The sequence below is a fragment of the Ambystoma mexicanum genome, chromosome 6q (assembly GCF_040938575.1).
Source record: "Ambystoma mexicanum isolate Mex_15411 chromosome 6q, UKY_AmexF1_1, whole genome shotgun sequence".
NCBI classification, from domain to species: Eukaryota; Metazoa; Chordata; class Amphibia; order Caudata; family Ambystomatidae; genus Ambystoma; species Ambystoma mexicanum.
In genome coordinates, this window is record NC_090937.1 from 268882592 (window position 1) to 268896240 (window position 13649).

At 46.1% G+C, this 13649-nt stretch overlaps 1 protein-coding gene across 1 annotated transcript in view; it reads right to left on the reverse strand.

Moving 5' to 3' along the window:
* The window catches only part of RRH (retinal pigment epithelium-derived rhodopsin homolog), a 409764-nt gene that overhangs the window by 3920 nt on the left and 392195 nt on the right, over window positions 1-13649 (reverse strand). Inside the window, exon 6 of the mRNA XM_069630737.1 lies at window positions 9159-9337. Coding sequence (XP_069486838.1) covers window positions 9159-9337 — 179 coding nt within the window. The remainder of the gene's footprint in view (window positions 1-9158; window positions 9338-13649) is intronic.

The following is a 13649-nucleotide window of genomic DNA, read 5'->3' on the forward strand; positions in this document are numbered from 1 at the left end:
TTTTCCTCTGATCATCACCTGTGCATGAATTTCAAACTCCTATACACAGTATTTTTTTCTGATTGGGAACGTTGACATTGATTCTAATACCAGTCGCATTATTTGGAGATCTAACAAATTAGACAGGGCTAACACCTTTCTAGCTGAAAATGGCGCTAAGCTAAATACGTATGAGCTCAAAGACCGATTCCAAAGGAATAGTAAAATACAACGGCTGCACCTGCTGGAGGATATGCAGCATTTTGGGATACCTTGAAAATGATAACCTATTTATTACATAAAGATGAATTCTCATTGGTTGGACCGTACTATTCGAGATAAAAAAAAGGGAACATAGGAAAAAATCTCTGCAAGGCCATATGTGAGCATACATTAGTGGACATGCTGGTTTCTTGCTGCAACCAAATTAAGGCAGAATATCGCTATTGGTTGCAAGGGTACAGACATAAACAGAAACTAGAAAGCTGCCAGTACCTAATAAAAATGGTTCCATGTAATAATGTCCCCGCAAAAATGCCCCATGACAAAAAAAAGTCACTAGGCCTCATTACGAGTGCTCCATACCGGGTTCCAGGTATGGAAAGGGGACTTGCCGGGCCATTCCAACCTTGGAGGGCCCGGTAGATCCCTTTCACGGGACCCGGACCTGGTACATCCCCATTCCCATTGAGCCACTAAAGAGCTCAATGGGAATGGGGAAGATGCTAACAACGGGCCCATTAATGACGGTCCCGTTGTTAGCATCCTTGTCTGCTAGCGGGTCCCCCTAAGGACGCCTGGTTTTACCAGACGTCCTTAGCGGGTCCCGCTGGAGACCTCGGAATAGAACGGCCTGGAATGAACAGGGCCGGACCCTTACCGGTCCCGTTCATAGCGTGGCCGCCTGGTTCGTAATGAGGCCCACTGTTTTTTGCGGAGACATTATTACATTGAACATGCGGCGGACACCCCCGCAACCTTCGTTTTTTTTTTTTTAAACAATGGGAGCAGGGGACATCCCTGCAACCCGTCCCCATACATAATGTCACCATATACAATATCGCCATTGGCTTTTCTGGCGACATTATTTATGGGGACATTATGTATGGGGACATTATTGCCCGATACCATTCAAATATTTAAAAACAATGATGCACGCTCCTTCTGGCAACTGGTTAATGGCAAGAATATTCATGGTAAACTTGTGGAGGGGGCCTCTAAGGAGGCTTGGGAACATTCAATCTCTAGTTCAATTTGGAATATATCCACAATCTCCTCAGAGGTGGGTTTAGGCAGAGATAAATGGGTACTGAAGCACAGTGCAAATATTTGTATTTGTATTTGTTTATTATTTGTTACGCGCACCTAACCCTGAGGTAACTGGGCGCTGGAGAAGAATTGAGAACGTAACAGGCATACATAGGATAGCAACAGGCGAGTCGACCAAAAGGTTACAAGTAGGTCTAGTAGCCAATAAATACAGTTAAGAGCATAGGAAGCAGTTGAATGGAATACAATAAGGCACATAGGACGATACAAAAAGGCACATGTATCTATGTAATACAGAGTGTGGCTAGAGGTGAATTGAGAACGGCTGTGGTCGGAGTGCATACTAAGGCTTTAGATGGATGGGCTTATCAGTGAGACAACTCTTTACTCTAGTTCTGAAAGAAGAGAAGGAGCGTTCCATTCTAATGGCCTGAGGCAGGGATTCCAGCATTTGGCGGTTTGAACTGGGAAGCTAGCTCCTCCAGCTGTTTTTAGATTGAACCTTGGTACTGTGAGGCAGTGTGAGTGGGACAATCTGGAGGGATGGGCTGATTGGTGTTTGGAGAATTTATCTGACAAGTATTTAGGGGCAGAATTTGACAGGCATTTGTGGGTTATTTCTAGAGTGCGTAATGTTATTCTATCGCGCACCTGGAGCCAGTGGGCCTCCCGTCTGAAGTTCGAGATGTGCCTGGACCTCGGAATGTTTAGTGCTGATCTCAAGGCGTTGTTTTGTAGAACCTGTAGCCTGTTGAGGTTCCGTTCGGAAGATCCTAGGAATAGTGTGTTGCAATAGTCGATCTTGGATAGCACTAGGGCTCTGGCTAACGTGGTGCAGCTAGTGGGGGACAAGTATGATTTACAGGCATTGATCAGCTTGTTGGTGTAGGCCATAGATGATGCAATGGTGCTGACTTGTTTCTTTACAGACAAGGTAGAATCATAATAAACTCCTAAGGTTTTGATTTCCTTAGCACCTTTGATCTGATTCACATCAATATTGAAGGACATGTACCGGGGATCGAGTTTGTTTAGACGTGCCTGAGTGCCGACAATCAGGAGTTCCGTCTTTTTGTCATTAAGGCAGAGGCTGTGGGCAGCCATCCATGCCTGAATTACCAAGTAGATTTAGTTAATTATCTTAGTCATCTTCGTAACAGCCTGCCAGCATGATGAGAACCTGGGTGTCATCTGCATAATTCGTGTAGATGACACCGATGTTGTCAAGACGATCGAAGAGGAGCTCCATGAATATGTTGTACACCATTGGGGAAATGCATGAGCCCTGGGGCACCCCGCAGTGAATGGGGATCGGATCTGCCGAGGATGTGGGCTCAAACTCTAGTAGTTCGATTGGATAAGAAGGATTTGATCCAATTGCTGCTGTGGGAAAGTGCTTTGTGAAGATCTGGTGGTCGACCAGATATTTTGTCAGCTAGGGCTTGCTGGATTTTGGCACACCAGGCCACATCCTTTATACAGCCCTCTGTTGGCGGGGCTGGGGGTTCCAGTTCCCTTAAGATACTGATGAGCTCCTTTGTCCTTGATTTAACGTTAAGGATTCTATTATTGTAGCTTTCTTTTTTTGGTGGTGAGGATGGCAGATTTGTAGGAGGCAGCCCCCGTGATGCACAGTGCCTTGTTGTGAGTGGTAGGTGATTTTCGCCATGTAGTTTCAGCCACTCTTTTGGCGTTGCTCAAGATTCTTAGTTCTGGTGTGAACCATTTGTTGAGGTGGGCAATTGATTTGGCCTTTTTAGGTTCGAGCGGTGCAATGTTGTTCAGGGCTGGCTCTAGGGTATCGTTATAAAGGTCAACTAATTTATTCAAATCTAGGTTCTCGTAGTTGGTTGCGTCCATGATGTTACTGATTACTGGATGTAAATTAGGCAATGTTATGTTCCGGGAATTTCTGGAAAAAGTCGAGGGGGCAATAAAAACAGTAATAACTCGATAGCTCTGGCACCTGACTCCATCTGTGATACCTTATTGAAAATGAACCCTATGGTATGGGGTAAGATTTCGCAAACCAAGTAGAGAACTCTGAGATACAGTAGTATAAATGTAAGTGTAAGACCTGACCCGTCCGTGGACTCAACATATATCCACAAACAATTACAGGTCAGGTGCGTATCAGTGATTGCAGTCTCAGACTGTCCCATGCCCCTCAAATACACACAATATCAGAATACAGATAACGCCAATAGATTCAGATTTTTTTTTAAAACCTTTTTTATTTCATTATCAAATATTCACAAACATAATAAACCACAAAGTTAAAAAACATTTCAAAAGATAACAAGCTGCTGTACTGAAATGTATTTCTTCATTTATTCTAATGCCTATTTCCTGTACCACAGACCCAAAGGCATTAGGGCGTCTAGACAAAAGAACAAATCCATACAATACGCACTAGCTAAAAAGATTTTATCAGTCAATTCCTTTAATGAAGAGGTACGTTTTCATATCTTTCTTAAACGTAAACGGACATCTGAGGTCGCGCAGTGCCAGAGGAAGTTCATTCCAGGCCTTAGGTGGCCAGGTGTCAAAATTGGTACGACCATATTGGCTCACTTTGAAGTGTGGCTGGTGGAGCAAGGTGCTGACGTTTGAATGTATGGTTAAGGAAGTTTATGCATCAAATATCGCAGCGCACAGCCCAAAATACATTGTTGTGACAGTGAAAGTACTTTGTGCTGAATCCTGTGTTTAAACGTAGGGTGACTAAACCTAAGTCCCTTAAACAATCAAAAAATAGTCATAGGCGCCCCTCTGCGAGACCGAACATGGCTAAATGACCAGTTCTTTGGGAAGGTACGCACTCGAGAGTCCGCAGCCACACTTTAGCTCACTGTACCTTTCACAGAAGGGAAATATCCATTTGCATGTCAGTCTTTGTCCTGCCCACATGGGCAGTCCAGCACCGAAATGTTATGGCAATTCTCTTCTGAACAAGAGTACCAACAGCAACCACAGACAAATGTTTCAGCCTTGTTGGACCTCACCAGTTAGGTGGAGCTGTGCCTCCCTGAGCACAGTGAGCAAGGGGTCCACGTCCGGATGACCCTGGGAAACTTAGGGTGACTAAACCTAAGTCCCTTAAACAATCAAAAAATAGTCGTAGGCGCCCCTCTGCGAGAATGAACACGGCTAAATGACTGGTTCTTTGGGAAGGTACCCACTCGAGAGTCAGCAGCCACACTTTAGCTCACTGTACCTTTCACAGAAGGGAAATATCCATTTGCATATCAGTCTTTGTCCCGCCCACATGGGCAGTCCAGCACGGAAATGCTATGGCAATTCTCTTCTGAACAAGAACACCAACAGAAACCTCAGACACGTGTTTCAGCCTTGTTGGGCCTCATCAGAAGGTGAAGATGTGCCTCTCAGCACAGTGAGCAAGGGGTCCACGTCTGGATGATGGTCTGACCACACACAGGGTTCAATGGACAATAAAGAGACTTCAAGATTGTATGACAATACCCAATCTAAAATATTTCCATCTACATGTGTGGCAGACCTAACATATTGTTGGAAACCTAAAGCTTTCATAGCGTTCAAAAAAGGATACTGCATGGTGATTGGCTTTGTTATATATACAGTAATTAAAATCACCCAGCAAAAGGAAGTGGGTACTGGATTTCATAGTATCAGAGAGAAGTGCCAACAATTGCTCTTCAAAATCTGGAGTTAGTGATTGAAGTAACGTGGCGGAGACTAAGTTTAACCAATAAAGCTTCACAACTTTAAACAACTAAAGGTTTGGAAAGATGTATTTTTAGTGTGTCTCAATATACAAGGGCAACACCACCACTTCTAAACAGCGCACGATCGGCCTTAAAAATGCTATAACCAGAAGGAGCGGCCAAAGAAGCAGCGTGAGAAGCAGCATCATTGAGCTATGTTTCGGTCAGAGCTAATATGTCCAAATTGGTTTCGGTAATAAAATCTGCCGATTCGACAGCATGTTGGACCAATGAACGGTTGTTCTGCAAGGTAGCATTCCTGCTAGCAATGGAAGAAAAAGATGAGATACTTGCACAGGTCTCTACTTTTATTATCATTTGATGTAGGTAGGCTTATTTGCAGACGCCATGTCAGATCCTCCACGTCATCAGGGAAGTAGGCAGAATAACGTCAATCGGAGAAGAAACCAAAGCATCACTGTCCAAGGAGGACTGACCGGTACTAACAAAAGACTGCTCAAGAGGAGAAGAAACGGGAGCAACTTCTGATTCATTGCGGACCGTAGGCGTAGAGGAGACCGTGATGGAATTAGTCTCCTCATAACCAACAAGTAGTCTGTTTTCGTAGTTCAGAAATGAAAAAATTGTACTCCTGTGAGTCACCAGGCGGTTAGTCACTATACCAAATATGAATAGCTGTCCCCAAAATAACCCCAGCCCCTTTTCAGATTATGGCTTTAACTGATTTTGTAGTCCTAAGAAACATAATGCCATTTAGTTCTGTTATCATCCCATTGTGGGGATTTTTGGGTTAAAGCCAAGCAGAACTATTCAAATAGTTTATGCTTAACATTGAAACTAATATTGAGTGGGAACCATTACTCGGTGCTCGCCTAGGAATAGCCAGAGGCAGGCGCGTTGATTGGTTTAAACAGGTGACTGGTCAGCTTTATAGAGAAGCATATATAAGGAGGGTATTTTGTTTACAAAAGAAATCATTATGTAGAAAGGCTTCTACTAGCTGGCTATTTGCTGAAAGAAGAGGTCGAAGGAGTGAAGAAGGGACAGGAGCAGCAGAAGGGCCGTAGACATAGAGGGGACTTGCCCTATTTCGTGCAAAGATGCATGTTTTAAAACACGTTTTATGTTGTCAGCTATTTAAAAGAGATTCCTCTCTTTCAAGGGTGTATCTGGTACACATGTACTGCAAGTGAACAGTCTCCAGCGCAGACTATTTTTTTAATTTCATTTTTGAATAGACAGGCAGAGGCAGCTAGACACCTTCCCTTCCCAAGGGGTCCGAGTATGAAAAGAGTGTAACCATAGACATTGTCTTGCAAATGTAGTGGCACAGATGGTTGACTTTTAATATTGATAACGCAGTCTGCTAAGTTTTTATGGAATTTAGCTTTGAATAAGCTTTCGATAGGCGAACGCTATTCACACACAGTTAAACGTACGTAAAGGCCTATGTACCAAGTGTAATCATCTTCAGCAATAATTAAAATCTTACATTAAGTGTGGTTAATAATAGAGGAACAAAGAGTACACTTAAGATTTGTGAGCTACAGCAAAGACAGGTTTAGCCCCTTTCCCGGCCCTTACCCAAGCCAAGGAGCATCCAATCCTGGCCTAGGCCAGGGATAGTTCTCATGGAAACCACCACCCCAGCCCGCTGGGTACAAAGGGCCGCTGCACCTGCTAAATGAAATTGCTACGAACAGGAGATAGGCCACACCCTGCGTTCCTTAATCCCTAAGAGACACAGACACCAGAGTGAATTTGATACGGATCCCAACGGGGATCCCTCCTTACTTAATAAAACACTAATACCTTTTTTTCCTTTCTTCTAGGACTCCACTGGCGTGAGCTCCAATTAACTGGGAATCCGCTAAGTCAGCTCACCTTTGCTTGGAGGGGTCTCAGGGACCCTTAGGTTGAGTCTGGCACAACAGACCCCTTCCCTAAACTCAGATACCGCCCACACAGAGTGTGAGGCAAGAGAATGGCCCCTGTGGGTGGTACCTTCCTGCTAGGCATTTTCAAGCCCCTCTGCACCCTTAATTAAATAATGGCCATACTTATAGATCATCCTACTTAACTATTAACCCTGCTTAACATTTAATCTACTTAACATTCCCCTTAACTCCCCTACTCTGCTTTTCTTAGTTGGCGCAGGCAACACCTGGCATGCTGCCTGGGCCATGAATTTCACTGGGCTCATCCGGTCTGGCCCTCAGACGAGCCGACAGGTGCCATGGCCCCAGGGTGGTCGAGCTGCCCCTGAAATCAGAAGGTCGGCCCCCTTGGATTAGTCCCTGGGGGGGGCTCCCCACATGCCTCCCAGCGCCATTAGCAGGATGTAGGCCCTGAGGGGCTCCTTGAGGCAGCGACCCCCCCCAGGTAAGGTTCTCTCCTTGTCTGCTTTCTCTTTTATCCCCAACTGTCCTTTTTCAACTATTTTTATTTTTTTTATTTTCCTTGGATTCTTTTCTCTCCCCTGCCCAGCCCAGCCCATTCTTGAGCAGTGGAGTTCTGTTCTTTTGTTTTCTTCTTTCTTCTTTTCTACTCTGAACATTCCATCCAGCGCTCTGGTGGGCTGGATGGTTCGGTCCTAAACATACACACACTGAACACATACATTAATAAAACACACACTACACTTTTCAATAAAAGCTTAATTACCCTGGTGTCTGTCTTTATTTCTAGGTATTCTCAGAGAGGACAAGCATGTAGCCACACTAGCCGGCCCCCGTCGGGCCACGGGCAACACGAAGTATTCTGGTAACTGAGTTTATTTCACGTAGCAATGGTTTTAAATGGAGAACTTTTAAGAAGTGTGAGCTCAGCCAGCGGGATTGATATACATCTTAAAATACAGTTTAACGCTCATTGAAGCAGTGAAGCCATTTCCAAAGTCATTATTGTAGAAAAATGGTTGTAACAATCGTTTCATATCAAAGGCTATATGCATTTTCTGAATAAAAGGGTAAAAACGCAGACAGGATGTGCTTTACGTGTTTAACTTAACAGCAAATTCGCAAGACAAATAACATAATACATTGGAACATTTGTATAAAATATGCATGCCTAGATTTTACAAAAAAACGTTAGTTCCCAATCACATTTCTGATAGAACTAAATGGGACTATTCTGAAGGGGATGAAGGTTATGTTCTTAAAGGAAGCGAGCCCAGAATGTTAACGATGAGTCCTTTGGAGTGTTGGTGTCAGGGTGAAGGTTAGACCCATCTCTCTAGCGCTACACCAGTGTCTTTTAACCACAGGCTGGCCAAGCTAAACTAATTGGCTAGGTTTGATGTCGCAGAAATCATGTCATGCAGGACTAAGCCTGTGTCCCAAGCTTGCACTGTCTATGGGAGCAAGATGGACAACAACGAGGCATTAGGAAATACCATTGTCGAGTTGCTGGTGGTCCCGCGCAGAATGGGTGTGATGTGGAATGTGGAGGGCACCACGACCAATTTCCATATTTTGTATTTCCCTTTTTGCAATGGCAAACACAGTGTTGGAATGAAAAGTATAATTGGGGAATGACCAGTAGTTTAAGTTAATTTGCAGCTTTCCACCCATCCCTTTATGGATGTTTCAGGGAGAGTGCCCAGACATTAGTGGCGAGTTTAAAATCAGTGATGATGAGCTCCTTGTTGTGCCATGCAGCAAGCATGGTGCATGGCAGTTCCTGTGGGCTGCCTCTTCTGGAGTGGGAGCAACGCTGAGTTGCAGATGGGTTTCCCTTTGTGTGGTGGCACAGATGAGCTAACCCATTCTTAATGGTTATGACTGATCTAATGATGTCCATTCATTACTTTCTGCTTGAGTGTGTTACCCTAAGTGGCATGGGAATGGCTAGGAGTGGGTCCCCCACTTGCTGTACCCAGAGTCCGAAGCTACAACACACGGATCTAACCATCAAAGTGGAAAAAAGCCTAGGTTGTTCTTCATCCCAGAGAAAACAGACGTGATCTAGCCGTTCAGGCTAGGCTGTACCTTGTATGCTTGGTCAGACTAACTTGCAGATCTCTTTTTACATTTTTAATGCTGCAGCAAGGATTAAAAAATGATAAGATGAAAATATGTCCTAAATAGACCATGATCCATTCAAAGCTTTCCATCCATCGCCATTTCTAAATCATACACACGTATGGCCTGTATATTGTATCCCCCCCCCCCCAATCGTTACTTACAATATACAATGGCTTACTTTTTATTGGCAATGACGTATATGCAGGGGTTATAGAATGTAGAAGACTTGGCAAACAGTGGTGCTATAATGGCCATTGCTGGTGTGATCTTTGTGGGGTCTCCGAAGGACGACCATAAGCACACAATGGAGTACGGGGACCAGGCCACCAGGAACATGACGATCATTACCACAGACATCTGAAAGGCAAAGGACGGCATCCATGTTAACCTCACATGACTGATATAATGCAATCTGAATTTCACAATGTAATCATTTATGCGAATGACTTGTTAATATAAATAATCACATTTGCTGTTGAAGAACATGACTAAATGCTGTGCCCCCAAACCTAGCCTTTTTAATAAAGGAAAATGAGTTAAAGAAGTTATTTTACATCATTCAGGCATTGGAACTCCATGGTTTCACTCTGGCGCATGCGGTTGATGCAGAGGCCATTGCATCCATGTGTTGTAAATGTCCTAGAAATAAGTTGCTTCTAGCACGCAGTCTCTGCATGATGAAAGCAGGCCAAACAGGAACCACGCTGCAGTCCACAGTATATCAAATATGAGTCTATACTGAAATGACCGCACGGGAAGGTGAAGATGGAAGGGGTCTCAGTAAAGGCAACCACCTTAGAAAGGTTGCCATCCTGTCTAGCCCGATCGACACAGATCGAACCCTGAACAGCATTCAATCCACATTCCATTCCATTCCTGATGTTCCAGTAGCACTCACGCGCTCAACAATCAAACAGGATCCTGCTCAGCTGCATTCCCGATTTTCCGGTAGCACTCATGCATTTAACAATCTAACAGGATACTGCACACCTCCATTCCTTATGGTCCAGTAGCACTTCTGCACACAACAATCAAACGCGATCCTGCGCCCCTCCATTCCTGATGCTCTGATAGCACTCCTGCACACAACAATCAAACGGGATCCTGCGCCCCTCCATTCCTGATGCTCGGTAGCACTCACGCGCTCAACAATCAAACAGGATCCTGCTCAGCTGCATTCCCGATTCCGGTAGCACTCATGCATTTAACAATCTAACAGGATACTGCACACCTCCATTCCTTATGGTCCAGTAGCACTTCTGCACACAACAATCAAACGGGATCCTGCGCCCCTCCATTCCTGATGCTCTGATAGCACTCCTGCACACAACAATCAAACGGGATCCTGCGCCCCTCCATTCCTGATGCTCTGATAGCACTCCTGCACACAACAATCAAATGGGATCCTGCGCCCCTCCATTCCTGATAGCACTCCTGCACACAACAATCAAATGGGATCCTGCGCCCATCCATTCCTGATGCTCGGTAGCACTCCTGCACACAACAATCAAACGGGATCCTGCGCCCCTCCATTCCTGATGCTCTGGTAGCACTCCTGCACACAACAATCAAATGGGATCCTGCGCCCATCCATTCCTGATGCTCGGTAGCACTCCTGCACACAACAATCAAACGGGATCCTGCGCCCCTCCATTCCTGATGCTCTGGTAGCACTCCTGCACACAACAATCAAATGGGATCCTGCGCCCCTCCATTCCTGATAGCACTCCTGCACACAACAATCAAACAGGATCCTGCGCCCCTCCATTCCTGATGCTCTGGTAGCACTCCTGCACACAACAATCAAATGGGATCCTGCGCCCATCCATTCCTGATGCTCTGGTAGCACTCATGCACTCAACAAGATACTGCGCCCCTCCATTCCTGATGCTCGGTAGCACTCCTGCACACAACAATCAAACGGGATCCTGCGCCCCTCCCTTCCTGATGCTCTGGTAGCACTCATGCACTCAACAATCTAACAAGATACTGCGCCCCTCCATTCCTGATGCTCTGGTAGCACTCCTGCACACAACAATCAAACGGGATCCTGCTCAGCTGCATTCCCGATTCCGGTAGCACTCATGCATTTAACAATCTAACAGGATACTGCACACCTCCATTCCTTATGGTCCAGTAGCACTTCTGCACACAACAATCAAACGGGATCCTGCGCCCCTCCATTCCTGATGCTCTGGTAGCACTCATGCACTCAACAATCTAACAAGATACTGCGCCCCTCCATTCCTGATGCTCGGTAGCACTCCTGCACTCAACAATCAAACGGGATCCTGCGCCCCTCCATTCCTGATGCTCTGGTAGCACTCCTGCAGACAACAATCAAACGGGATCCTGCGCCCCTCCATTCCTGATGCTCTGGTAGCACTCATGCACTCAACAATCTAACAAGATACTGCGGCCCTCCATTCGTGATGCTCGGTAGCACTCCTGCACACAACAATCAAACGGGATCCTGCGCCCCTCCATTCCTGATGCTCTGGTAGCACTCCTGCACACAACAATCAAACGGGATCCTGCTCAGCTGCATTCCCGATTCCGGTAGCACTCATGCATTTAACAATCTAACAGGATACTGCGGCCCTCCATTCCTTATGGTCCAGTAGCACTTCTGCACACAACAATCAAACGGGATCCTGCGCCCCTCCATTCCTGATGCTCTGGTAGCACTCCTGCACACAACAATCAAACGGGATCCTGCGCCCCTCCATTCCTGATGCTCTGGTAGCACTCCTGCACACAACAATCAAACGGGATCCTGCGCCCCTCCATTCCTGATGCTCTGGTAGCACTCCTGCACACAACAATCAAACGGGATCCTGCGCCCCTCCATTCCTGATGCTCTGGTAGCACTCCTGAACACAACAATCAAATGATGCTCTGGTAGCACTCCTGCACACAACAATCAAACGGGATCCTGCGCCCCTCCATTCCTGATGCTCTGGTAGCACTCATGCACTCAACAATCAAACAAGATACTGCGCCCCTCCATTCCTGATGCCCGGTAGCACTCCTGCACACAACAATCAAACGGGATCCTGCGCCCCTCCATTCCTTATGGTCCAGTAGCACTCCTGCACACAACAATCAAACGGGATCCTGCGCCCCTCCATTCCTGATGCTCGGTAGCACTCATGCACTCAACAATCAAACAAGATACTGCGCCCCTCCATTCCTGATGCTCGGTAGCACTCCTGCACACAACAATCAAACGGGATCCTGCGCCCCTCCATTCCTTATGGTCCAGTAGCACTCCTGCACACAACAAACAAGATACTGCGCCCCTCCATTCCTGATGCTCGGTAGCACTCCTGCACACAACAATCAAATGGGATCCTGCGCCCCTCCATTCCTGATAGCACTCCTGCACACAACAATCAAATGGGATCCTGCGCCCCTCCATTCCTGATAGCACTCCTGCACACAACAATCAAATGGGATCCTGCGCCCATCCATTCCTGATGCTCTGGTAGCACTCCTGCACACAACAATCAAACGGGATCCTGCGCCCCTCCATTCCTGATGCTCTGGTAGCACTCCTGCACACAACAATCAAATGGGATCCTGCGCCCCTCCATTCCTGATGCTCTGGTAGCACTCCTGCACACAACAATCAAATGGGATCCTGCGCCCCTCCATTCCTGATAGCACTCCTGCACACAACAATCAAATGGGATCCTGCGCCCATCCATTCCTGATGCTCGGTAGCACTCCTGCACACAACAATCAAATGGGATCCTGCGCCCCTCCATTCCTGATGCTCTGGTAGCACTCCTGAACACAACAATGAAACGGGATCCTGCGCCCCTCCATTCCTGATGGCACTCCTGCACACAACAATCAAACAAGATACTGCGCCCCTCCATTCCTGATGCTCTGGTAGCACTCCTGCACACAACAATCAAACAGGATCCTGCGCCCCTCCATTCCTGATGCTCTGGTAGCACTCCTGCACACAACAATCAAATGGGATCCTGCGCCCCTCCATTCCTGATGCTCTGGTAGCACTCCTGCACACAACAATCAAACAAGATACTGCGCCCCTCCTTCCCCGAGTCATCACAGAACTTAGTATTTAACACATAGCGCAACTCAACATCAGGAAACCATGTGCATCCATCAGATACGTACAGAGACCCCTAAGATTAACACAATCTCTGTGAAGGAAACACTTGCACCACCAAAACAAACAGACCCTTCAGACTGTAAAGATGCCAATTAGAAAATACGTGTGAAAAAACGTCCCTCAAAAAACACGCTCAACTATGTCAATCATACTAATGAGAATGCATTCTTAATTCAAACAGGAATGGACGATAGCACAGGGGCAATGTGCTGGTCTTGGGAACAAGACCACGCAGAGTAACAGAGGTTTGAATCCTGGATTCGTGCTTAGAATCCGAAATGTTATAATAAAAAACAAAAAATTAAAAATAAAGCCTCCATGAAAGGAAACATAAGACCGGGAACAATAGCTCAAGTGTGTTGCACCAGATGTTGATGGTTCAAAGAGCCTGCTTTGAATGAAAGTCGAGAAGTGGCACATTGAGGAAAGTTCAAAGAACTGTAAATCATCAGAACTGTAAAATTGTTAAGGGAAGAACAGCTGCAGAGGGTATCGGCACCACGTGGGTACTCACTCGAGAGACTC